This window comes from Drosophila simulans, chromosome 4, assembly GCF_016746395.2.
Source record: "Drosophila simulans strain w501 chromosome 4, Prin_Dsim_3.1, whole genome shotgun sequence".
Lineage (NCBI taxonomy): Eukaryota > Metazoa > Arthropoda > Insecta > Diptera > Drosophilidae > Drosophila > Drosophila simulans.
In genome coordinates this window covers 454,239-475,857 of record NC_052524.2, presented here as the reverse complement: position 1 = coordinate 475,857, position 21,619 = coordinate 454,239, and the positions used below count along the sequence as shown (strand labels likewise).

General features: G+C 40.7%; 1 protein-coding gene and 1 long non-coding RNA gene across 15 annotated transcripts in view; one reads left to right on the top strand and one right to left on the bottom strand.

Annotated features, from left to right (window-relative positions):
• Nucleotides 1–21,619, bottom strand: part of LOC6724712 (zinc finger protein 2) — a 39,909-nt gene that overhangs the window by 5,774 nt on the left and 12,516 nt on the right. For 8 of the 14 annotated variants that reach the window (XM_016180658.3, XM_016180654.3, XM_016180656.3 and 5 more), the window contains 9 exons: nucleotides 20,135–20,184; nucleotides 12,576–14,207; nucleotides 11,108–11,289; nucleotides 9,107–10,720; nucleotides 4,819–6,216; nucleotides 4,533–4,756; nucleotides 4,130–4,477; nucleotides 3,309–3,452; nucleotides 353–3,253 (listed from right to left, as the gene is read on the bottom strand). In XM_016180658.3, the coding sequence (XP_016037285.2) occupies nucleotides 353–3,253; nucleotides 3,309–3,452; nucleotides 4,130–4,477; nucleotides 4,533–4,756; nucleotides 4,819–6,216; nucleotides 9,107–10,720; nucleotides 11,108–11,289; nucleotides 12,576–14,207; nucleotides 20,135–20,184 (8,493 nt within the window). The remainder of the gene's footprint in view (nucleotides 1–352; nucleotides 3,254–3,308; nucleotides 3,453–4,129; nucleotides 4,478–4,532; nucleotides 4,757–4,818; nucleotides 6,217–9,106; nucleotides 10,721–11,107; nucleotides 11,290–12,575; nucleotides 14,208–20,134; nucleotides 20,185–21,619) is intronic. The other 6 variants (XM_016180662.3, XM_039296197.2, XM_016180653.3 and 3 more) reach the window with 5 other exon arrangements.
• On the top strand, nucleotides 17,673–18,632 carry LOC27206998. Its single transcript, XR_001600242.2, has 2 exons — nucleotides 17,673–18,388; nucleotides 18,443–18,632. It is a non-coding gene; the product is annotated as an uncharacterized LOC27206998 (long non-coding RNA).

Sequence of the window (21,619 nt, the reverse complement as noted above, 5' to 3'; positions counted from 1 at the left end):
AAAGACACTAGAATAGAATATTATTCTAGTGTCATTGGTTGAAAAATGTGTTAATATTTTTTCTCATGTTTTCTAAATTTCTATCAACTTGCCACAAAAATTTTACCACGCCCACTCTAACGCCCTAAAGCCAACAAACCGGCCACGCACACACTTTTGAACAATTTTTACATTTCTTCTTATTTTATTCCCCAATATCTATTGATACCCCAGAAAAAATATGAAATAACGGGTATCTGATAATCGGGGAACTCGATTATACCATTCTCTCTTGTTTTTTTAAGTATAAAACCAAACTTACATAAACCAAATTTAAGTTTTCTATATAATTTTCATGTCGTTTGGTACTTACTTGAACTACGCGTTTCTTTAAGTTAACTTTCTTAGATATCTCTTCAAGCATTTTTCTGCTTGGATTTGATTCGGATTGATAACATTCATACAAAAAGTTCAATTGCTCCGGAAGGATGGTTGTTCGTAAGCGCTTATTTTGCTTGGATGAAACGTTAACCGGAGACACAGAGGACCGCTTCTCAATTGCATTGGAATTTTGAGTAAGTTCATCTTTTTGGCATGCTTTCTCGTCATCATTAAATGTTAAAGTCTGGGAGTTGTTCTCTATCATTGTGGCATCCAGGAAGTCCTCAAGATTATGTAAGTAGTGCGACTTTTCCTTGTCATCTTTTTGTTTGGATCTCGCGCATAGATACTTGTTTTCATTATCTATCGCAATTAATGATGATTCCTGCGTACTCTCGTCTTTTGTTTCAACTGAAGGGATGCCGTTCGTCGCGGTTAAATTGCTTTGGCCCACATGAATGCCAATATTGTTGTTATTAATATTTTCCACTTTGTTTTTGTTCATAGATAACTCGTTTTCTTCGCTTGGCCTGTCTATGCGTAGTTGTTCATCTTGTTTCTCTCTTTGTAGTTCTGTTGCCTGCTCCAATGATGTTTCTCCAATATAAGGGGCTTCATCCGAAGTGGATTTTGGCATTCGCGAGGATGGCTTGTAGCCTGGGACATCAGGAATTATTTGGGGCGAGGCAACTAACTGAAAAAACTTTTTCGACTCATTAAGTTGGTAGTACTGAAGTAGAAACTCGATGGTAGGCTTTTTACTGGAGCTAAATAGATGCTGTTGGCTGGATTTTGCCTCTTCATGTGTGCGATAGTACTGTAGTAAAAAGTCATAGTTACTGACTTTTTTTAATTCGCTCTGCTGATAGAAGTTAGTTAGGAAATCAAGTTCAAAATCGCAGTCGTTTCCTTGTTCTAATTTCTTTTGTTGTTGTTGCATGAGGAACTGCTGTTTTACCTCTTGGCTCGTTTCATTCTGCATAAAATACTTGTACAGGAACTCGTGCTTTTTTTGTGAAGCCTCAAGCTCCGACAGGGACTGCATTTCATCAGCATTGGAAGAGCAGTCCGAGTATTTCCGTTTTTTTGTTGGCGGCGGTTGATGCTGTAGCTGCTGCTGTTGAGCCGCCGCTTGTTGTAGACTTTGCAAAATGCTGCCAAAGGGACCGAAATTGGCTTCAGGGTTAGAGTTCTGACTTGCGTCTGAAAAAATATTTCCTGGATTCATCAGGTGTAATAGTTGATGCTCTCGCAATTTTTCCGATTGGTTAAATTTCAGCTCGCATTTGTCGCAATCAAACTTGGGAGGTCGTTGAGGGTGATCTAAACTGTTGCTGCGTTCTCGTTGCGGCGGCGTGGGGGTCGTGGATGGACTGAAGTCAGTAAGCGAAGAAGACTTTGCAAACAAATGCTGTGGCGAGGGCAGTGCGCCAAATGAATGCTGGGTGTACTGTCCCGAAAGGGGAGCTGCCGAGCCCGGCGTTGACAGGGTTTGCGAAACAACTGCTGAGCCTGGTGGACAAATTCCGACATGGTGTATATCCATGGAAGAATTAGAATCCTCCGAGCTCAAATTCTGCGCGATTTGAGCTGCAGCGATTTGTGCCTTGGCAGACTTTTTATTATTCTCCTCTTTGAAGCAGTGATTTTTCTGATGCCGTATTAGCTCGTAGTACCTTTGAAATACCAAGTTACACTTTTTGCACGCATAGTTAATGTTTTGCTTTTTCGTCTCCTCATTTTCAAACAGGGTATTGTTCGGCTGGTTTTCATAAATCTTACGTTGCTTTTGTCTGGCGTTTTGAAACCAAACTACTATAACCCGGGGAGACAGTAACAAAAGCTTGCTTAAATACTCGAGATCGCTGTCCTTTGGATATGAGTTGTTCTCGAAGAACTCCTGCAAAACCTTTATTTGGTAGTCTGTAAAACGAGTCCGATTAGCTCGCTTGCCACCTGATGTCGACGATGAGGAGCTCGAAGAGTTTGAAGAGTTGCTTTCGAACTGAGTACTAACACTGCCTGAGGTCACCATTGGAGCTACGTTCTTTTCAAACGTTTTTCCAACAATCTGCATTTTTTTTGGTGGTCCCATGTTACTACCCATATTCTCCAATTGCTGGTTTATTAAATCATTCATGCTTCCATACATATTTCCGGCAGCTCCACTATTCGGAGACGGAGGGCGTGACAGTACATCGGAACTCCCACTTTCTGATTTAGTTTCAAATATATTTATTTGCTGTTGACTCTGACAATTGGATGCAAGAGCCGCACCCGCTAGCAAGGATTGGTCCTGTACCGTATCCGCGTTTTGATTTGTCAAGCACTGTTCTGGGGGATCCACTAGATCCTGTTGCTGTTTTAAAAAGCTAAAATTTGAATGCTGCTTTGTTTGGTATGCAAAATCAGTTGCCCCAATCACATCATCCTGCGGCTCTGACTTTATTTGCCCGTCTAAAGAGTACGGCAAGATCTGGTCCTTGCTCCCGAGCTGTCCGAAAAATATATTATTGCCTATATAGTCGGATATATTGCCGCTTGAGTTCGTCGATTCTGGACGAGATAACGGTGTTGAAACTGGAACAGTTGCAGTAAATGTAACAGGCCCTGATGCGTTAGCTTTTCCCGCCGCTAGTACTTTTGAAGTTGCGTTTTCTTTAGAGCTTAAATTGGTACTACCAGATGGTGGTAATGAAATAGTTGATGAAGTCATTGGTCCTGTTACTGCGACGCTACAAGTATCATTTAAAGGGGTAACTTTGGCTTGTCCTGTACGTTCATACTCTTCTAAATTCAGAGTAGTCGATGGTGGATTATTAAAATTATAAGGAGAGTCCTTATTACGTTGTCTTTCCTTAAATAGCGTGTTCCGGAACCAATGTTTAACCACCTGCAAAAAATATTTATGTTTATCTGCACTTTCGATCAATCCCTAGCAGCCTTACCTTCATTGGTAGATTTGCTTTCTGAGACATCTCCATAATGCTCTCTTCGCTTGGCGAATTATTTATATCGAAATGGGCCCGCAATATTTTAAGCTGATCATCTGTAATACGCGTTCGAGCTCGTTTTTGGTTGCTGGCCAGCTGCTAAAAAAAAGTCAAGATAAAAATAAGATATTTACGCTTATTTGAACCGTGTGTCAAGCGAGATGTGTTAAAAACTTGCTAACATATAAAAGAAAACTTCTATATACATTTGTGATCAGGATCACCAGCCAAGTCGATCTGGCCATTTCCGACTGTAAGTCCGTAAACGTCGAGATACCAATTAACAAAGAAACCGACCAAAATGTTAATTTTTAAAGGTTCTCCGAAATCCTGCTTTGGAAATTTTCTTTTGAAAAAGCATGCATTTGCGAACCTTCAAAATATTTATGTTCTTTACGAGTATCAACAGCCGAATCTATGTATTCATGTCAGTTGGTCTGTAACTACGCAAAACTAGTCTCAATGCTTTAAAACTATCTGCATGAAGCATTCGCAAAAGGAGAGTTATAAGATCGGACGACTATATCGAAAGATGCATATTCCAATTTGCCGCTTGCCGAACCCAGTTTATTTTTTATATTAAAAAGAATAAGATCAATTTATGATTGATAACAAAGAAACAATTTCTTTTCAAATTAATTTAATTAATTATGTTAATTGAATTAATTTTCTTATGCTGAGATTAAAACCATTTACGGTTAAATATGTTACCCAAAATCGTTAATATATAATTCATTACAATTTATGATTTAACAATCATAGTCTTAATACAGTACCTGAGAGTTTGCGTTCGCATTGAGCTGAGTTTGAGGTGGAACTGCGGTAGCTTTCCCCGAATCTACCGGTAAAGAGCTGACACCAGTGGTAAGATGTGTATCACCCAGTCCTGAAGCAGATGTTGCGGTGGCGGTTGTAATGCTGTTATTTTGCGCTGATGACCCAGATACTGCATTGCCTGCAGCATTGGCGCCGAATACTAGGGGCGGTGCTAAGTTCATGAAGTTGAGGGACATCAAGTGGTGAAATTGCATTATATTAAGCATATCGACCGGGTTAATTGGAAGACCCGATGCGGCAGCAACTGCTCCGAAATGCTGTTGTATATGCTGAAGATTTTGTAGACCCTTAAACAATTAATTTATTAGCTGTGTGACCTTTACGAATTCAAAAAAGATCTACCTGCAATTGAGGGGGCATCTCTCCAGTGGACATAGACAGCGTTTCGGGATGAAGGCCTACAGCATCTGAGTTACACTGCTGTTGTTTGAGCAAAGCAGCGAAAGTCGCGAGGTATTGTTGATGTGATTGGGAATCGAGAGACATTGGAGTAGGTGACAAATGTCTAGTTTCTTTGTTTAGGTGCGCCTCCAGTTCAATTGGCGAGACATCACTCCCTGAAACTTCTGAAACAAATCCAGTTTTTTTCTATCGGAATTCTTATTTTTTAGAAATGAATTCGTTTTACCTCTTTCTCCTGCATGGGACTCCGCTAAAAGATGCTTGTTAGTCTCCTCAGTACTTAACATCGGCGTCTGCGGACTGTTTGTCCTTGTTGATGGGGTTCCATCCTCAGCGTGTGCTTGTTCCATGTGTTTCTGAAGCGCCTGTGTACTGCGAAAGTTACGTTGGCAAAAGGAGCACTTTGTAGCATCCCGCATCGAATGGTAGAGCATATGCGTGGTAAGTTTTTCCTGTGTTTTAAATGCTAAGGAGCACTGTTTGCAACGATACTTGTAGACATGGCGCTCCGAGATAATCAGGCTGATGTGCATGTCTTGAAAGTGGCTGATCATAGCTGGAATGGTTCTGAAACTCATGAAGCAAGGACGGCTAACGTGGCTGGCTGCAAGACACAAATACTCCCCGTTTTGCAAAGGAAAGTGCTGATTCTGTTGGGCATGCTTAAGTAGCTGTTCCTCGTGCTTGAAGCTTGCCTCACATTGCTGGCAAGATAGTCCTTGCAAGCTCACTGACTGGCTTGGGTTAGCTGAGGTTGATTTGATAAGGCTAACGTTGCAGGTGTTTTCAATAGGGGATGGTGCTCTCTCGGGCGCATTCGTATTTGCGTATGGAGCTTTGTCTGTAGGGCATGCTATATCTGTGCTCTCTTTTTTCAAAGCTTTCTGATCCACCAGAAGTAAGAGCCGGGAGAGGCCATCTCTTGTAACGCTATGAACGCTTGTTAAATGGTCCTCCAAGTACTGTTTTTCCCGGAAATGGTTCTCGAGGCAAAGCGGACACTGTACCCCAACTTCAGTTTCTGCAACTTTTGGCGACTCTGGAGCTCCAGATTCTGTCGCTTGGGAGGCCAAGTCTTTAATATCCTCCATTGATGTCGTACGATCAACTTCCTGTTCGACGCGCTCTTGTTTTATGCCCAGAGGAGCGTCACTGACATTCGTATCTAAGTCCTTGTCTTCGTCGACGGTCTCCTGTATCGGTGGATTTATAACAGCGCATCTTTGATGCACGGCAGCTAGAGCAGCTGCAGCCACAGCTGTTTGGAAAGCCTGCAGGGCAGCCGTGTTGGTTGGTATAGTTATAAACTCATCACTCTCAGCACATGAGTGCTCAGTCTCAATATGAGACGCAATTTCGCTTTTAGATTGGACGAAGTATTCGCAGAGATTACACTTGAATACTGTTGTAGGGACGCCTGAACCAAGTTTATTTACGTTTGGCGATACAATTTGACTCAAATTCTTATCGCAAGATGTTGCGCAACTTGAGGGAGATGTTGGTGAAAACATACTGACATCCGGAATGGCAGGAGCTGCCGCAGATGATGCCGCAGCATAGCTGGCATCCGTTGCATCATTGGTTGCGGTTCTAGCCAAATTTAGGCCAGATGCGAAAGAAACATCTGAAAATAAAACACCTCAATAAAATAAGGAAGGAAAAAATAAATCGTATGCCTAGTGAGCCTCACGGTGAGGCGGCCTGCGCCCAACTATAGTGACACCTACGCAGCGCAGCACAAGTTTATTTCAACATAAAACAAAGCAAGATTCGGCAGGCCGAAGATTATATTCACTTGAAGTAAAAACGTTGTTTTTTATACCCGTTACATGTAGATTAAAAGGGTATACCAGATTTGTTGAAAGGTTGTATGTTCTTAAACCCGTTACTCGTAAAGTAAAAGGGTATACTAGATTCGTTGAAAAGTATGTAACAGGCAGAAGCAAGCATTTCCGACCTTATAAGGGATCAATAGCCGAATCGATCTGGCCATGTCCGTCTATCCGTGATCTCAGGAACTATAGAAGCTAGGGAGTTGAGAGTTTATCATTTTATTATTTTTTGTTGTCGATTTCTATCGATATACCAAAATAAATTCAAATCGAATTTCTCTTTCGCACTCCCCCTAGCTGGGTAGCAGGTTTCTGGTAGTAGAGGAAGTCGGATATAGCGTTCTGTGTTGTTTTGTTTCCAGTTTTTCAATCTTTCGTACAAACAGAAATTAAGTCAACGGTTCAGGCGTTCGAAAGCTATGGCAAAGGAAATTGAAACTTTGAGGTTATTCCAAGAGTATTATTACTTCAGATTTTTGTTAAATAAACTTTAGTCGTGGCAAAATTTGTTATTAGGCATTTTTAATCTTGAAGTTACCATTTTTTTTTATGTTTAAAACTAACAATTTGTAACTAAAAATTGACTTCAACCAATACTAATACTAGTTAGAAATGTCGAGAAGGCCACTAATAAAGGTTCAAAGCTCACAGAATCAACAGAGTAATTAATATAATTTATCGAAAGACAAACGGAAACAAGGGGAACCTTCAGACTGCATTCGCAGGGGAGCAGCTTTTCGGATCCGCAGGCACAATACTCTTTAGCCGAAGCGAGCTGGCAGTGACGCAGAAATCGTTTGGACCTTTATTGTCGTTTTGCATATAGACCCGAGACACCCTACATCAGTGTAGCAGCAGCATGCGCAATTATCAGCATATGAAAAGGAGTGGGCGCAGGTGAGCTCATGGCGAGGGGCAAGTGCGAATCTGGCCTGGCTTCAAATTGATGTGGTGCGGAGTACTGCTATGTGTTCTGCCAAATCCGTATGTGCGCAAGAAGTGGCGGTGGAGCGGCGACTGTTTGTTGTGTCTCTGCGAGGTTCGGTCTTTTAGTTCGGGGTTTGGGGTTCGGCGTCGCGTCGGTGTTCTGTGGTTAGGTGCTATGCCTGCGGTTCGGACCTGCACGACGCCGCGCATCTGATATGGGAATCTCACACTGCGGAGTGGAGTAAATTTGTTTGGCCGCTTGGATTGTGGGCTTCGAATACCCATGCCCAAGCAAAGAAAGACTAGCCAGAGTCTGGGCAGCATACTGAGTCTGAGCCTGAGACTGAGGATCAAACTCGTGTGGAGCAAAGTGTGCACGTCACTAATTGCAAATTCGATGGATACACATAATCGTTTTTGCATTCTTAAGTAATTTGTAATAATTTCCTTAAGGGTCAGCGTCAGCGTATAAATCTCAGAACGCATATAAGTCGCTAAAGAAAAGAGGGGGCGAAGACGAGAGGAAGCACAGAGAAGAATTTACGTAAACGCGACGATGATTCGGAGCCCAAAACGTGAGGATGTGTACGAGGACGAGGCCAGGGCGAAGACGCAGACGAAGACGATAATAATCGAAGAGCGGCGAAGAAGAAATTGAACTGAAATCAGCGCTTAATGATGAGTTACGAACGAACGAACCGTATTATACAATGCAATATGGTTATGGTCTGTGGAAGGTGAAACTTTTAAAAATCATGAGCAGCGTTTGTATTTATCATTGTATTTATCAGAAGCATTTAATATGTGCATGAGGGACAACCTTACCTAATATCTCTACACAAGATCATATTCATTTAAATTGCATATTATATATATAGTATTTATTTATATTTTCCCTGATAGGGTATTATCGGGAAGGTGAACTTGCAGAGTCAACGAAAATACTAGATACATTGAAAAATCTATTAACATATAACCCTACCTCTCATATCAGAAACAAACCCTGATTTGATCTAGCCGAAGACACTAGAATTATTCTAATGTATTTGATCCAGCCATTATGTCTAGAACCTGATAAGATTAGATTGACAGATTCCTAAAACGCCTTAGAGGCGCAAATTTGCTTCAAAAGATGTCACGCCCATACTTGTTATTATTATTATTATATTTTATTTATACACGTTACTCGATTAGTAAAGGGTTATACTCGATTCGTTCAAAGGTATGCCCATCCGTATGAACGTCCAGATCTCGCAGTCTGCAAGTTTGTTCAAAAGATTTATTTTTCATTTGATGAGGTAATTTTTATCAATTACCAAAATCATTTTGGTCACGTCCAGAGACAGCAAAAAGCTGTTATGCCCACAATTTTTAGAAATGATTTAATATTTTTGTATTTATATATTTGGCCTAGGTTTGATTTCAGCTTAAGGCTTGCAACCCTTCAAGGAGATATTTGCAATCTCATAGAGTATATATAATAAAAGTGTATACTAGATTTGTTGAAAACTATGGAACAAAGAGAAGAATGCGTTTCCGATCATATAAAGGAATGGCCTTGGCTCAGGAACTATAAGAGCTGGAAGGTTAGGAGTAAGCGCACAGATTCCAGAGGCATAGACGCAGCGCAGGTTAAACCATCGGCTTGCCGAAGCTAGATTTCTTTCTTGTTTTCAAACTAAAACACTTGTACACCTTGTCAATTCGTAGTACATTTTGATTTTTTATAGAATATTTTAATGTGTTCCAACATACCTTCGTTTTCCATGACCCATTCCGTCACTTTGAATACTTCGTTCAGTGCGGGTATTTCTTGGTTCTCACTGCGACGCTGCAAACAGATAAATTGCTCGACTTGCAAGTGTCTTATTCCTTTCACATGCTGTACCATTTCATGGATGTTCTGAGCGGTGAAGTTGCACAGCTGACAAAGGAGCAGTTTTTTGGACGACTGCAACTGCACTTGCTGATCTTCATCCGGGCAGGCGCATTGAGGATCATCTTCAGCAGAACCCGACGACTTATTGTGCATTTCACTTTGCTGAACAATGTACAGTAAATGCTGAAATATCATTCGCATTGTGTCGTGACGCATCTGTTGTGTGTGCAGACCCAGCTTCTGGATAGAATTTGTGTGGAAGTCGCAGCAGTTGCACTTAAGTTGCACTACATTTGCGGCAAGCTGCTGCTGATACTGCATTTTATACTCGTTCCGGGGACCGCCCTCTCTGATGTGGTTGATAAAGTTGAGCTTCTGCAAGTGCTTGTCCGTCTTGCTGTGTAGTTGGAAATTTGCCTTGAGATTCGTCTTGTAGTTGCACAGCCGGCATATATAGTTGTTATTGTGAATAACCATTATTTCGGAGGATGCGCTGGAGGATTGTCGGGATCGATCTAGCAGCAAATGCTGGTTCAGATCGTCCAGGTTGTTCGTACTGAAGCAATCGCAGATTAGGCAGCTGTAGAAAGCCGTGGGCCATTTTTCCGTTTTTGTTAGCGGGTGAGGATCCCCTGATAATTCGCCGGACACTTCGTTTGAGTGGCTCATTCCCATTCCCATTGCCATTCCTATCCCCATGGCAGCTCCTGTTCCATGATTGAGCTTTATTGGCTTGGGAGAAAAGGAAAACTGATCAGGAGTGCTCACGGGCGAAGACGACGGCGATAGTTTGGTATTAGCTGACTGCTGATGTTGTTGCTGTTGGTGAAGAAGCTGGATCATAAGGGCCTGGTTGTACGCGAGATCAGCCAGAGCCACCTCGGGCATAAAGCTTCCGGAGCTGTGGCCAGCAATATTCCCAGTGCCGCTCTGTTGCTGTTGCTGTAAGAAATTAAATGCCTGGATGTGCTTGATATTATTCTGAAGCACTGCCATGTTGTGGGTGTGCTTCTCGCTGGTCATGTGTATGCGCAGGTTGCGGGCCACGGAAGTATCATAGCTGCAGATGTCGCATCGAAATGAAGGCTTTGGCTTGGTACCGGCGTTGTTTGTATTGCTTCCGGCATTGGCATTGGAACTATTTGCTCCAGTTGCGGAAGGCGTTGCGCTTCCGCTCAGGGATGTGGTGCCGCCGACAATGTTGGATGAGCCACTGCCTGCGCCAGACCCGCTGTTGGATGAACCTGCAGCGGTTACTTGGGGCGAGGAGCTGGACAGCAGCAGTTTGCCAGTCACCGCTGCAGCAGCCGCAGCTGCAACCATATTTTGAGAGCTGTTTAGCTCCTGCATATTGTTCAGATGTTTGTCCGATTGCATATGAATGGAAAGATTACCCTTGGTGGTCGTGGAGTAGTTACAGATTTCACAGCGATACGGTTTATAACCGCAAGAGTAGGATTCCCCCCGTGCCAGCCGAGGATGCTGTTGTCCTGTGCCATAGGAAAAGGGTTTAAATAAATTGGTAACTGATTTAAAACTCTTTTAAAAATCTAAGACCGTTTTATTACAGGACTGAAACCCACTGTTAACATTATAAAAAGTAATAAAAAGGTAATAAAAAAGTAAAAAAAAATGTAATGTAACGCCGTTTCGTAGTGGACGGGCAAACAAAGACCGATCAGCTCCGCCTTAAGGGTGTAAAAAGTACACCATATGGTGTTCAATAAACAACCGAGCAATAGAACAATTAGCAATCGAAATAACTAAAATATACCGCTTATATATGTAGTAAAATCATGAAAAATTAATTTGTCTTCAATTTTGTAATTTTAATAAAAAGTCGAAGTAGTATTTTGTAAGCTTAATGGACTTAATACCTGCAAGGCAATAACCACAGGCACTCTCCCCATCTGGATGTTTCTCCCTCATGTGGATCTCCAAAGTTTCCTGATATTTATAGTGCCAATTGCATTGGGGGCATTTAAGAGTCTTGCAGGAATTGCGAGTGGACATTTGCACGCCGCTATTTAATCGAGCCGAGTTTAGAAGCATTTCACAGCTGAGGATCGAAAATAAGCATAGAAATCATTAAACAACGAGTCAGAATACGTTATACAAAAGATAGTTAAGAATGGCCAAGCGATTTGATTTGCTTGTATTCGATTAGTAGATTACTATGGAGTTGTATCATTGGTGGTACCTAACAAAGTGACAGAAAAATTATAATGATACCGAACCGACAGTTGCTCGCCTCGACCCAGGCGACACCATTAAATTGTAACAATTGGGGTCCGGACGGACAGGCGGTCAGAAACATTTATTAAGTGAAATCAGCGCAATTGGTTTAATTTTTGTTGGTTCGGCCGCCATCATAAACTTACGCCACTGCAATATTTAACTTTGCCCCTCCGTGCAGATCATATCAACATAACAAAGATTTCCCAACAAACTCTTAATTGAAATATACAGGCATATAATATATATTTATGGGACCGGAGACTAAAAGTGGTGTGGACCTTATTAACAACAACAGATTCCTCGAATAGATCGCCGCAATATATGTACAATGTACTCCATTCAACAATTTATGATGGTACATTCCTAAAATCTCGTTTGCTTTTTGTTCGCGTTTGTAAATATAATATTTACCCTTTTAATAAAGAAGCAACCTAAATGTTCCGCGTGATACAAATTTCCAAAAACATTAAATTGTAGGAATGAAAAAAACCAGCACACCTGTTGGTTTGCCGAAACTTAAGTGCATTCGTCGGAGTTAGGGCTTATCTTTTTTATTTACTTTGCCCGTATACACAAATTTAACACTCTCCAATCTACAAATTCACCAGAGAATATTCTCATTGGTGCTTCTTGTCAATCCCGGTTGGGATTTGGAAGCAAACGTGATTATTCAAGTGTGAAGCAATTAGTGGGATGCAACTAACCGGAGGGCTTTTTATCATCAACCCAATCGACATTTACGTTTTAATGAGCAGCCTGTAAGCTTGTCCCGCGGGCGCAACTAATCAACCCATGAAGTTACTGCTGTTGGCCTAATGACTTATTGTTCAACAGTGGCAAAAAGTTTTCAGATCCAGTCACAAGTTCAAATATCCTTAATAATTCCGCATATTACGGCATTGTTAATGAACGTGTACCCCTTTCAACAGATCAATAATCGCACCCTTCACGTGGTATGTGCGGTCCTCAAAGACAACCCTTCACCAATCACCCATGAAATGCCTGCAGCAAGGCCTATGACTTCGCATCCATAAAAACCTATCCATCCCCCGTAATCGGACTGAGACCCGAAATGCTACTGCATACTAGTTCGAACCTATTGCTTACCGCGCACAGTCTACTCCTTGGGGACGACCATTGATGTGCTCGGAACAGGCGCCGATTGTAAAGCTGGATGTGGCGGTCGACGCATTTCCAGCGCTGGCCACCGAGGAGGCGCTTGGTGATACGGCCAGGGTAACACTGTTGCTGCAAGGTGAGCGATGTGGGGTTTGCTGGGGCTGCGACTGAATTTGCAGCTGGGGAAGAGATTGAGAAAACTGGTGATGTGAAGAAGACGGTGACTTTGACCGCTGCTGGATGTCAAGGAGTTCGCAGGTTTTGCAGTCCACACCATTGAGGTCGGGGTGATCGGGACATGGGCTTGGAAATAAGGAACTCTGATGTTGCTGCAGCTGCTGTTGAAGGAACTCTGTGATCAGCTTAACCCGGTTGTCATTTGATTCGTTGGCGGCCAGCGCAGCTAAAGATGCATGGAAGGAACTGACTTGAGGAGTATATGCACCACCTGTTGTCATGTGCTGCATTTGCAAAAAACCTGAGCATGGAACATCCGAATCATTTGTTTGAGGTGATGTGGACATAGAGCCAATCTTCATTTCCACCTCTGACGAAGACGACGAGGGTGGCTCTGTTTCTTGGTTGCAATGTGTTGACTTATGGTTACTTATATTATCAGTACTGGGTGATAAGACTTCCCCGGATGCGTATGTCGATGGTGGTGAACTGGTTGAGGAAACTTTTGATAGGTTATTAGTCTTTGCTGTTGCTGAGTTTAAGGAACCAAATTTCACAGTTAATTTTCCCGCTACTTTGGGCGATGATAATGGGATATATGCACTAGGTGCCGCCATTTTACTACTACTAGTGTGCTGATCTGATTCAGACTCTTGCTCCCGGTCCTGGTTCAGGAGCCGATTCTGCTCAGTCTCTTGCTTATTTTCGGGCTCAAGTTCAGAGTCATTCCTGATAACTGGGTGCGGAGACGAAGGCAGAGTGGCGTCACTGCCCTCAGTTGCTGTTTGAAGCTTCTCGGTATCATTGCTATCAGCAGAGGCGTCATTATTACCCAAGGGCTGTAGAAAGGATATCTGTGGCTTTTCATCCATATTTCTTTGTATAATGGCACTGGAGTACTCGCGATTAAGTAGCTGCTGGTCCAGCTCTTCCAAATTGAGTCGGTGTTCAGTGTTTGCATGCAAGCTAAAGGACTTAACGTTGCCGAAAGACAACTTGCATATAAAACACATTAAAATTGGTTTCTGGATTTTAAATGCTCTGATTTGATCCTGACAAGTTGAGTTAGCATCTTGTGCGGACACCACACGAAAGGAATGGATTTTTGGACTTGATTTGTGGCAAGCGCCTCCTAAGGATTCGAAACCAGGACGAGTATCCACAGCTTCCTCCTGCCTCTCGTTCTCGCTTTGCTCTAGATGATACTGGGACGGGTGTTCTATATCTATCTCTTCCTGCCTTCGATCTTTAGCCTTTGACAGGTTCTTTAGTGAATTCGATGCTGAACCATAACAATTTTGGCCAGACCCTGATCCACCTCCATTGGTATTATCTGTGGCGATGATGTGTGCGCTGCCATCAAGATTGTAAACTATTTTCCCATTAAAAGTTTCCACATCAGAACTGGACATTGGAGAGCCGTCGTCATTACCATTATTGGACCTAAAAAAGTTAAAAATACACATTTGTAGTTTAATAACTGAAAGCCATGAAGTAAATACCCTATTTAATTAATATGTTTTATAAAAAGTAGTCAGAAAAAAGACAGTACAACGCGATTGCAGCGTATCTTATTAAGAGAAAACTTCTCTAAGAGAGGTACAAACGCGCTATATAAAAAGTATGCAACAGGTGAAAGGAACCGTTTCCGACCATGAAATTTGAAATTCATATTTTGATTCGGATCGGTATGAACGTCGGGATCTCGGCCAATCTATTCTACGACAATAAAAGGTCAATCTGAACAACTTTTAATCTAGCTGTTGTTGAATTTAGCGGGAAATCGGCAAAAATTAAAATTTTTGTGTATTCTTTTTTCTTTCCTAGATGACAATCAATTTAATTTTGTTTTTATGTGCTTGTTACGGTTTCTTCATTTATTTTTATCTTTTTGATTTTGTCTGTATAAAATTGACCATGTGATAATATCCAGCTCCAAAAATGTGTAATTTGAAATTTTGTGACGATCAATAGAAAATAACTTTATATAAATTATTTGTTTCGTTTGCGTCGTGAGACGATGTGCACACAATTCATATATTACATTGAAAATCAACTCAGCGAAAATGGACACCTACTTATTCCGTAGACAGTCGAAGTTTACGTTACAAATAAAATTGTGCAACAATATCCGGCAGTTTAAGGGCGGACAGGTGGCCATGGCCAGATCGACGCGGCTATTGATCCTGATCAAGAATATATACACTTTCTGCGGTCAGAAATTATTCCTTCTGCCTGTTAGATACTTTTCAACGAACATAGAGTACCGTTTTACTCTAACGGGTATAAAAGGGATTGTATACTCTCGAATACCAAAGTGGATAAGTCCTTAAGTGCTAAGGCAGAGTAAGTTGAAATATGCATTTCAAATTCATTCGTTAAGTATTGTTTGAAAGACATGGCTTGGATGACTGTGGTATCTGATAGTCGAGGCGTTTTATTTTGTTTTTAAATTAATAACCGGGTATGCAAAGCAATCTTTTTAATACCCGTCATCCTGCGAAGGGAGTAGATGATATCCCGTCATACCTTATACGCATATTGTCTTGTTTCGTTTGTACTGGTGGAGGCTCAAATAGAAAAGTTCACTGCCTTGTGGCTGTGCACAAAACAAAGGAAGTCAAGGTTTCGCTGCTGTCATCCCCACTCCGCCGATCCGCATCCGTCCCTTCTCAAAACCGTTCGGACTATTCGCGCGTGCCTTTTTGTTGTATGTCTTTATTTCTCTGGAGTCGTTTTTATCTGTTCTTCATATTTCTCAACTGGTTTCACACAGTCGCTTTTGCAGGCTTAGCTTGCTTATGCCTATGTAGCCAATACACCCACATACAAATTCCGTGATATATCAACCACCACCATCAAGTGGCATGCAGCCCGGTGGTGTTTCGATTTGAATTTGCTCGCGAGTTCGACTGCAGCCTTCAGTTTCGACTGTGGCTTTGCCTGCGCTTCCAGTTGCGATTGCAGTTGAGCTCGTATGCAAACCACTCTTGACGTACTTTGAACCCAGGACGGCAGCCAGGTTTAAGCTTTGCCTGAGCCAGTGCGTCTTTCCATCGCACCTTTAGCGTACAGTATCGTTTTGAGCAATTTTTCATCAAGAAGGCCAATTCCGTGTTGGTGATGGTGACTTGCCAAATATTTTTATTTTCTTCCTATCTTATTTTGGCACTAGGCCCTTGCATTTTAGAAGACTCCTTCAATAAGTTCAATTTTGATTTCAGCAGCCACATTGGCATCTTGGTTGATCTATGTTGCCACGCCCACTCTAACGCCCAGAACTGCCACGCCCACATTTATGAAAACTATTTTGATATTTTTTCATATTTTTATTACTTTTGTAAATTTCTAACGGCTGACCAAAACGGCTTTTTGCCACGCCCACTCGTATGACCACAAACCGCTTAGAACTGCCCCGTCCACACTTTTAAACAATTTTTCATTTTTTTTCATTTTATTAACGAATATCTTTAGATATCCCAGTAAAATTATGAAGTTTCGCATACATTTCCACTAGCTCACGGGCGGGCGGACTGACGGACAAGGCCAGATTGACTCGGCTCGTGATTAATAATATATATTCTTTATAGGGTCGAAAACACTTCCATATATCTGTAACATATGTACGTTTCAACGAATTTAGTATTCCCTTTTATCCGACAAGTATGGAATTAGAGAATGGTTTGCGTAGAAACGGACGGAAATACGGAAATGGTATATTGTTTTGACTGATCAAAAATATATATGGTCGCAAATGTTTCTTTCGCAAACTTCTGACTAAAATAAGTGCGTACAGTTATAAGAACAGGACGGCAATGTGAAAATTACAAAAAACGCAAATTAAACTTTATCAAATCACATATATAATGGATATATAGTTTATCTCTACAAGGTCTTACTGGCAATAACGCGATTTGTATAATTACAATAAAATGCTGAACTCTACTTCATTTGCTTGCGCTCCATGTGATAATAGATTTCTGGAGACATAAAAAACTTACAAAAGTTCGTGGACTACAAAATATTTGAGAAACTAAAAAAGCATCCTCTCAGAATTTTTGAAGTCATTGTCTCCTTCTTATACTCGTAGAGTAAAAGAGTATACCAGATTCGTTGGTCCGAAACGCTTCCTTCTTCCCGATACCTACTTTTCGACGAATCTGCTGCGTCTTTGTCGCTAGAATCTGCGTGCTTAATCTCAACATTCTATAGTTCCTGAGGTCGAGACGTTCATACGGACCGACTTGGCTATTGGGCCTGATCAAGACTATATACAATTTTTATGTCGGATTTTACGCTTCCTTCTACCTGTAACTTCCTTTTTAACGAATATAGTATACCCATTTGCTCTACGAGTAACGGTTATAAAAATTGTGCTTATCTAGTGGATAGTGGGCGAAAGCGGCTACTATGTACGCACGAAACAATTAAAATCTAAAACGGTGTCCGATCTTGAGGAAGGGTAAAGGGAAAAAAATTGAGATAATAATGCTGGTATGACGATATATGTATTTTACAAAATATATTTATTGGTCTGATTCAAAACATTATTGTAGCGCCCTGGATATACTTATGTATCCAGCTAGATATAGGAAACTTCAGTTCTTATGTTGTTGTTATACCCGTGTAAATCTGGTCTTGTCCATCTTACCGTCTATATGAACGCCCAGTTATAAGATACATTTAAGATATATTATAAGAATGCAGATTTTTGTGATGTGATGTGATGTTTGTTCCAACGCCCGGACTAACGCAACTGTCACGCTCGAGAAACTCGAGAAGACCGTTCTCTCTTGTTGAGAGTATTTAGAGTTCAGTCTGAAGCTTGCAAAGTTTCGTGCGTTCGCAAAGTCTTCTCGATGGCTTTCTGTCTTGTTTTATTTTTATTTTTCCAACCGTTCAATTTTAAAAAGTCCATATATGATATATGGCTGTGAATTCTTATGGTGAATTCTGGTTTGAAGCGCTATTATCTAGTATTGACTAGCTTACAATCGCCATCTACGATGTTTTACCTTCAAACGAATTTGCATGCGAGTTATTGGCTTAAGTGATTTTGAAGGTATCAACAACTGTACACTAAAACACAAATGACATGTGCTAGTGCAGCGTACTCGGGTGCAATTACTCGCACACACAGTATTTAAGTTGTCATCGGAGCCAGAGTTACCATTAAATAGGTATAATGCAGTTGGGAAAACGCATTTCAGATAATTGTTCAGTCGAACTGGGCTTGGTAATTACCTGGCTCGTTAGGGTTTTTTTCCCTTTGTTGTCATCGTAGTAATTTGTATATGTTCTGAGCGACCGCACGGAATCCCTAATAAGTATAACCTGGGCTAGAGTTTTATACGTACACATGTAAGTGCGTAAGCTGTGCCGTTGTTATCGGAGCTCGAATACCGGAAAGTCAAATATACATATAATATATTTCAAAAACGTTCATCTCTCGTACTCTGTAATATAATACAAGTTTCAATTTATGCCATCGCGGTAAGAAACTGAGGGGCCGAGACTCCAGCAAAGGCGGTACTCCTTAAGGTGCTCTGAAGCAATACGAGCCCAAAGATTCTATAAGGGTGGTGGTAAGGGAAGGTGCAATCACCAAGTACAATACACAATCGGTATGTCTGTGATTGTGTTCGTTTTTTTACTGAGAAATCGTCTTTTGTTCTCAGAGATCCAGCATAAAAAGTTGCGAATATAAAACAAAAGTGTCACTCGCCGTGGGTCTGGAGGTACCAGACGATGTCCGAGGCTGAGCTTGCATTGTTATTCCCCTTTGTCGCTGTCTGTGCTTGTGTTGATTTGTTTTTAGAAGTATTTATGCATGTATGTGAATAAATGTATGTATATGTGGCCATTTGATTCTGCCCGAGTCCCACAATCATTCATTTCGGTAAGATCAATGAATCGATACGATACGATATACCTGGGGAGGCCGAGAACAGCGACAAAAAGGAAGCCAAAGCGAAAGCTAAGCAGTATGAGTTCCTGGGATCGAGACGAGATCACAAAGTTTCACTTGATGAACTGTTTTAAAAATTTAAGAAAGGAGTACAGAAAAAGGGCAATAAATTTACTTTTAGCGTTCATTAAAATTGTAGCCGATTGTTTTCGCCGCATGAATATGTTAATTGCAGGATTGCCAGACACAACGAACCATAATAACGAGGTAACGAATGCCGGCGAAGTTGGAGTGCTGCGTCGTAGTCGTTAGTACTTTTGTCATAGATATCTCCAGGAAAACTAAAACTATCGAATTAAATTTAATTTAGCACTTCGATTCAATTTAAAAAAAATTTTTTAAGTTAATACTCGTTTATGAAAACATACATAGTGGCAGTTCACAGTCTGAATAACTATGAAAATACCAAAGACCAGTACGCAAACGGCATGAATACGAGGATTTCGAAAGGAATAGAAATTTGGACTCAAAGAACCAGTAAAGGGCATCAGAAAAGAAGTATAACAGCAATAATAAAACTGAAAACACAAATATATACACACGCATATATACAATATCAAAAGAAGACAAAAACAAAGATGACGAAAAATGTATTGTATTTTATTAAAGGAATTGTTTTCTGTGCCTCATTTTTCTCAGAACAAAGTGATGTATGAGCTCCATAGGCTAAACACAATACGCATTTTGTGAGTAAAGACTGGTACGGGACGGGAGTCGCATTGCATTGGGGATTGTGACTCTGGCTAGTTTGAAGACAGAGCAGGCGGGAAGACAGCGGTCGCGCTGTTAAGCCGTTAAATCGGGTCGACAGTGTTTGGTGGACACTTGGTAACTATGTGGCCGTACAGCCTCTCCGTGAGTTGCAGACCAGCGGCCCAATTGTTGAAGCTAACAAAATTGGTATAATGAATATTTTGATGATAATGATCTTCTAAAAGGTATATTCAGGCACACAACATAGTTGTGTTCTACACATTCCCGTTACTCGTAGAGTAAAAGGGTATATTAGATGCGTTGAAATGTATGTAACAGGCAGAAGGAAGCGTTTTGACCATATAAAGTATATATATTCTTGATCAGGATCAATAGCCGCTGCCCAAGCTGCCACGCCCACACTTTTGAAATTTTTTTTAGATTTTTCTTTTTTTTTATTGTTTATTTCACATACAATACGCCAAAAACGCCCGCTCTTTTAATCAATTTTTAAATGCTTTCTCATTTTATTCCCCAATATCTATCGATATCCCAAAAAAATGATGAAATTTTGAGTTCGCATTCCCATTAGCTGATTAACGGGTATCTGGTAGTCGGGGAAGTCTCTCTTGTTTATAATTGTACACCCGAATATGCGAATTCTTAAGACCAATAGCAATTGTATTTTGTAATTTTAGTTAGAACTTACCAATTTATTGAGTCAATCGCATAGTCACCCCTTACCAGACTAGGATTTTTCTGAAAAAAAAAATTTTATTTTATATTTTGAAATAAATAATGAATATGGGTGAGGACACTCCATATATTCTACCTAGAGTGCGAAAATCTATTCTATAGTAAGAAAGCTTTGTCACTTTTGTGGTGAAAAAACTGAAGTTGAATGCCGAAAAAAGTCAGTAATACATCCCAAGGTATTAAAAATTGGACAAAACGAAATTGGTAGCACTTACCCACTAAACAAAAAAGGTGTTGAAGTATTTTAAATTCACAGAGCATCACTTAGTTTTCGTTAAGTTGGGAAAACACGGGATGGGTAAAAGCAGGGCACGTACTTCGTCAGTGACACCCATCGTGACAATCGGATATATTTCTCTTATCGAAGCAGCTTTAACTCTTAAAGTTGTGCTCGGCAACACCAGACACGTACGCATGGAATCTAAATACATTATCTCAGTATCATATTGTATACCCTTTCAGACGTTAATACAATATATTTCTTACTCTTGGAGTAAGAATTGTTTTCATTTTAAATTTTTCTTAATCTGTAGCCCTTTTACTTTCACTTTCGAAATGCAAATTTGCTTTAGATGTCTATGAGATTAGATAGTGTACAAGCTCTAAAAATCAGCGCTCCTTAAGGACAGTATAAACATCTTAAGGGAAAACTTGCGCAACACTACACTACTATGGTTTAAATTATATATAAGTTTCGATTGCGGCACGCTGCCATCTGTCTTAAGTTACAACTCTACATTTTTCGCTAGTAAAATATGTGTAATACATTTTTTGTAAATGTTTCTTTTAATTGAAATTAAACTCCGAGAACTTCAAATTTAGCACCGACACCTTTATCATACTTCGCCGTAGCTGACAACGCAGCATCGGTACACACCAGTTTTCTGATAATATATAATTTCGTTTTCTTTCATAACAAATTGGAAAATCGAAGGGGATTATCAATATGTTGCTGCATTGGGAACATTTAGATACTTAATTATGGTAAAAACTAGAGTCGAGTCCATTGACTGTAAGTTACGAGTTACTCAGCTAGGATGAGATTTTAGTCGTTTAGCCACTCATAGCATTGATATCAAAACAAGAGATAAATCTGAAGTCGAGTTCCCCGACTATCAGATACCCGTTATTCAGCTAGTGTGAATGCGAACGCGAAATTTCATCATTTTTCTGGGATATCGATATATATTGGGGAATAAAATGAGAAATGTTTTCCAAAACGTGGGCCTGACCGGTTTCGGGGCTTTAGGGCTGTATGCTGAAATAGTTCCTGAGATCTCGACGTTCATACGGACAGACAGACATGGCTATATCGACTCTGCTATTGATCCTGTTCAAGAATATATATACTTTTTGTGGTCGGAAATGCTGTCTTCTGCCTGTTAGATACTTTTCAACGAATCTAGAGTACCCCTTTACACTACGAGTAAAGGGTATA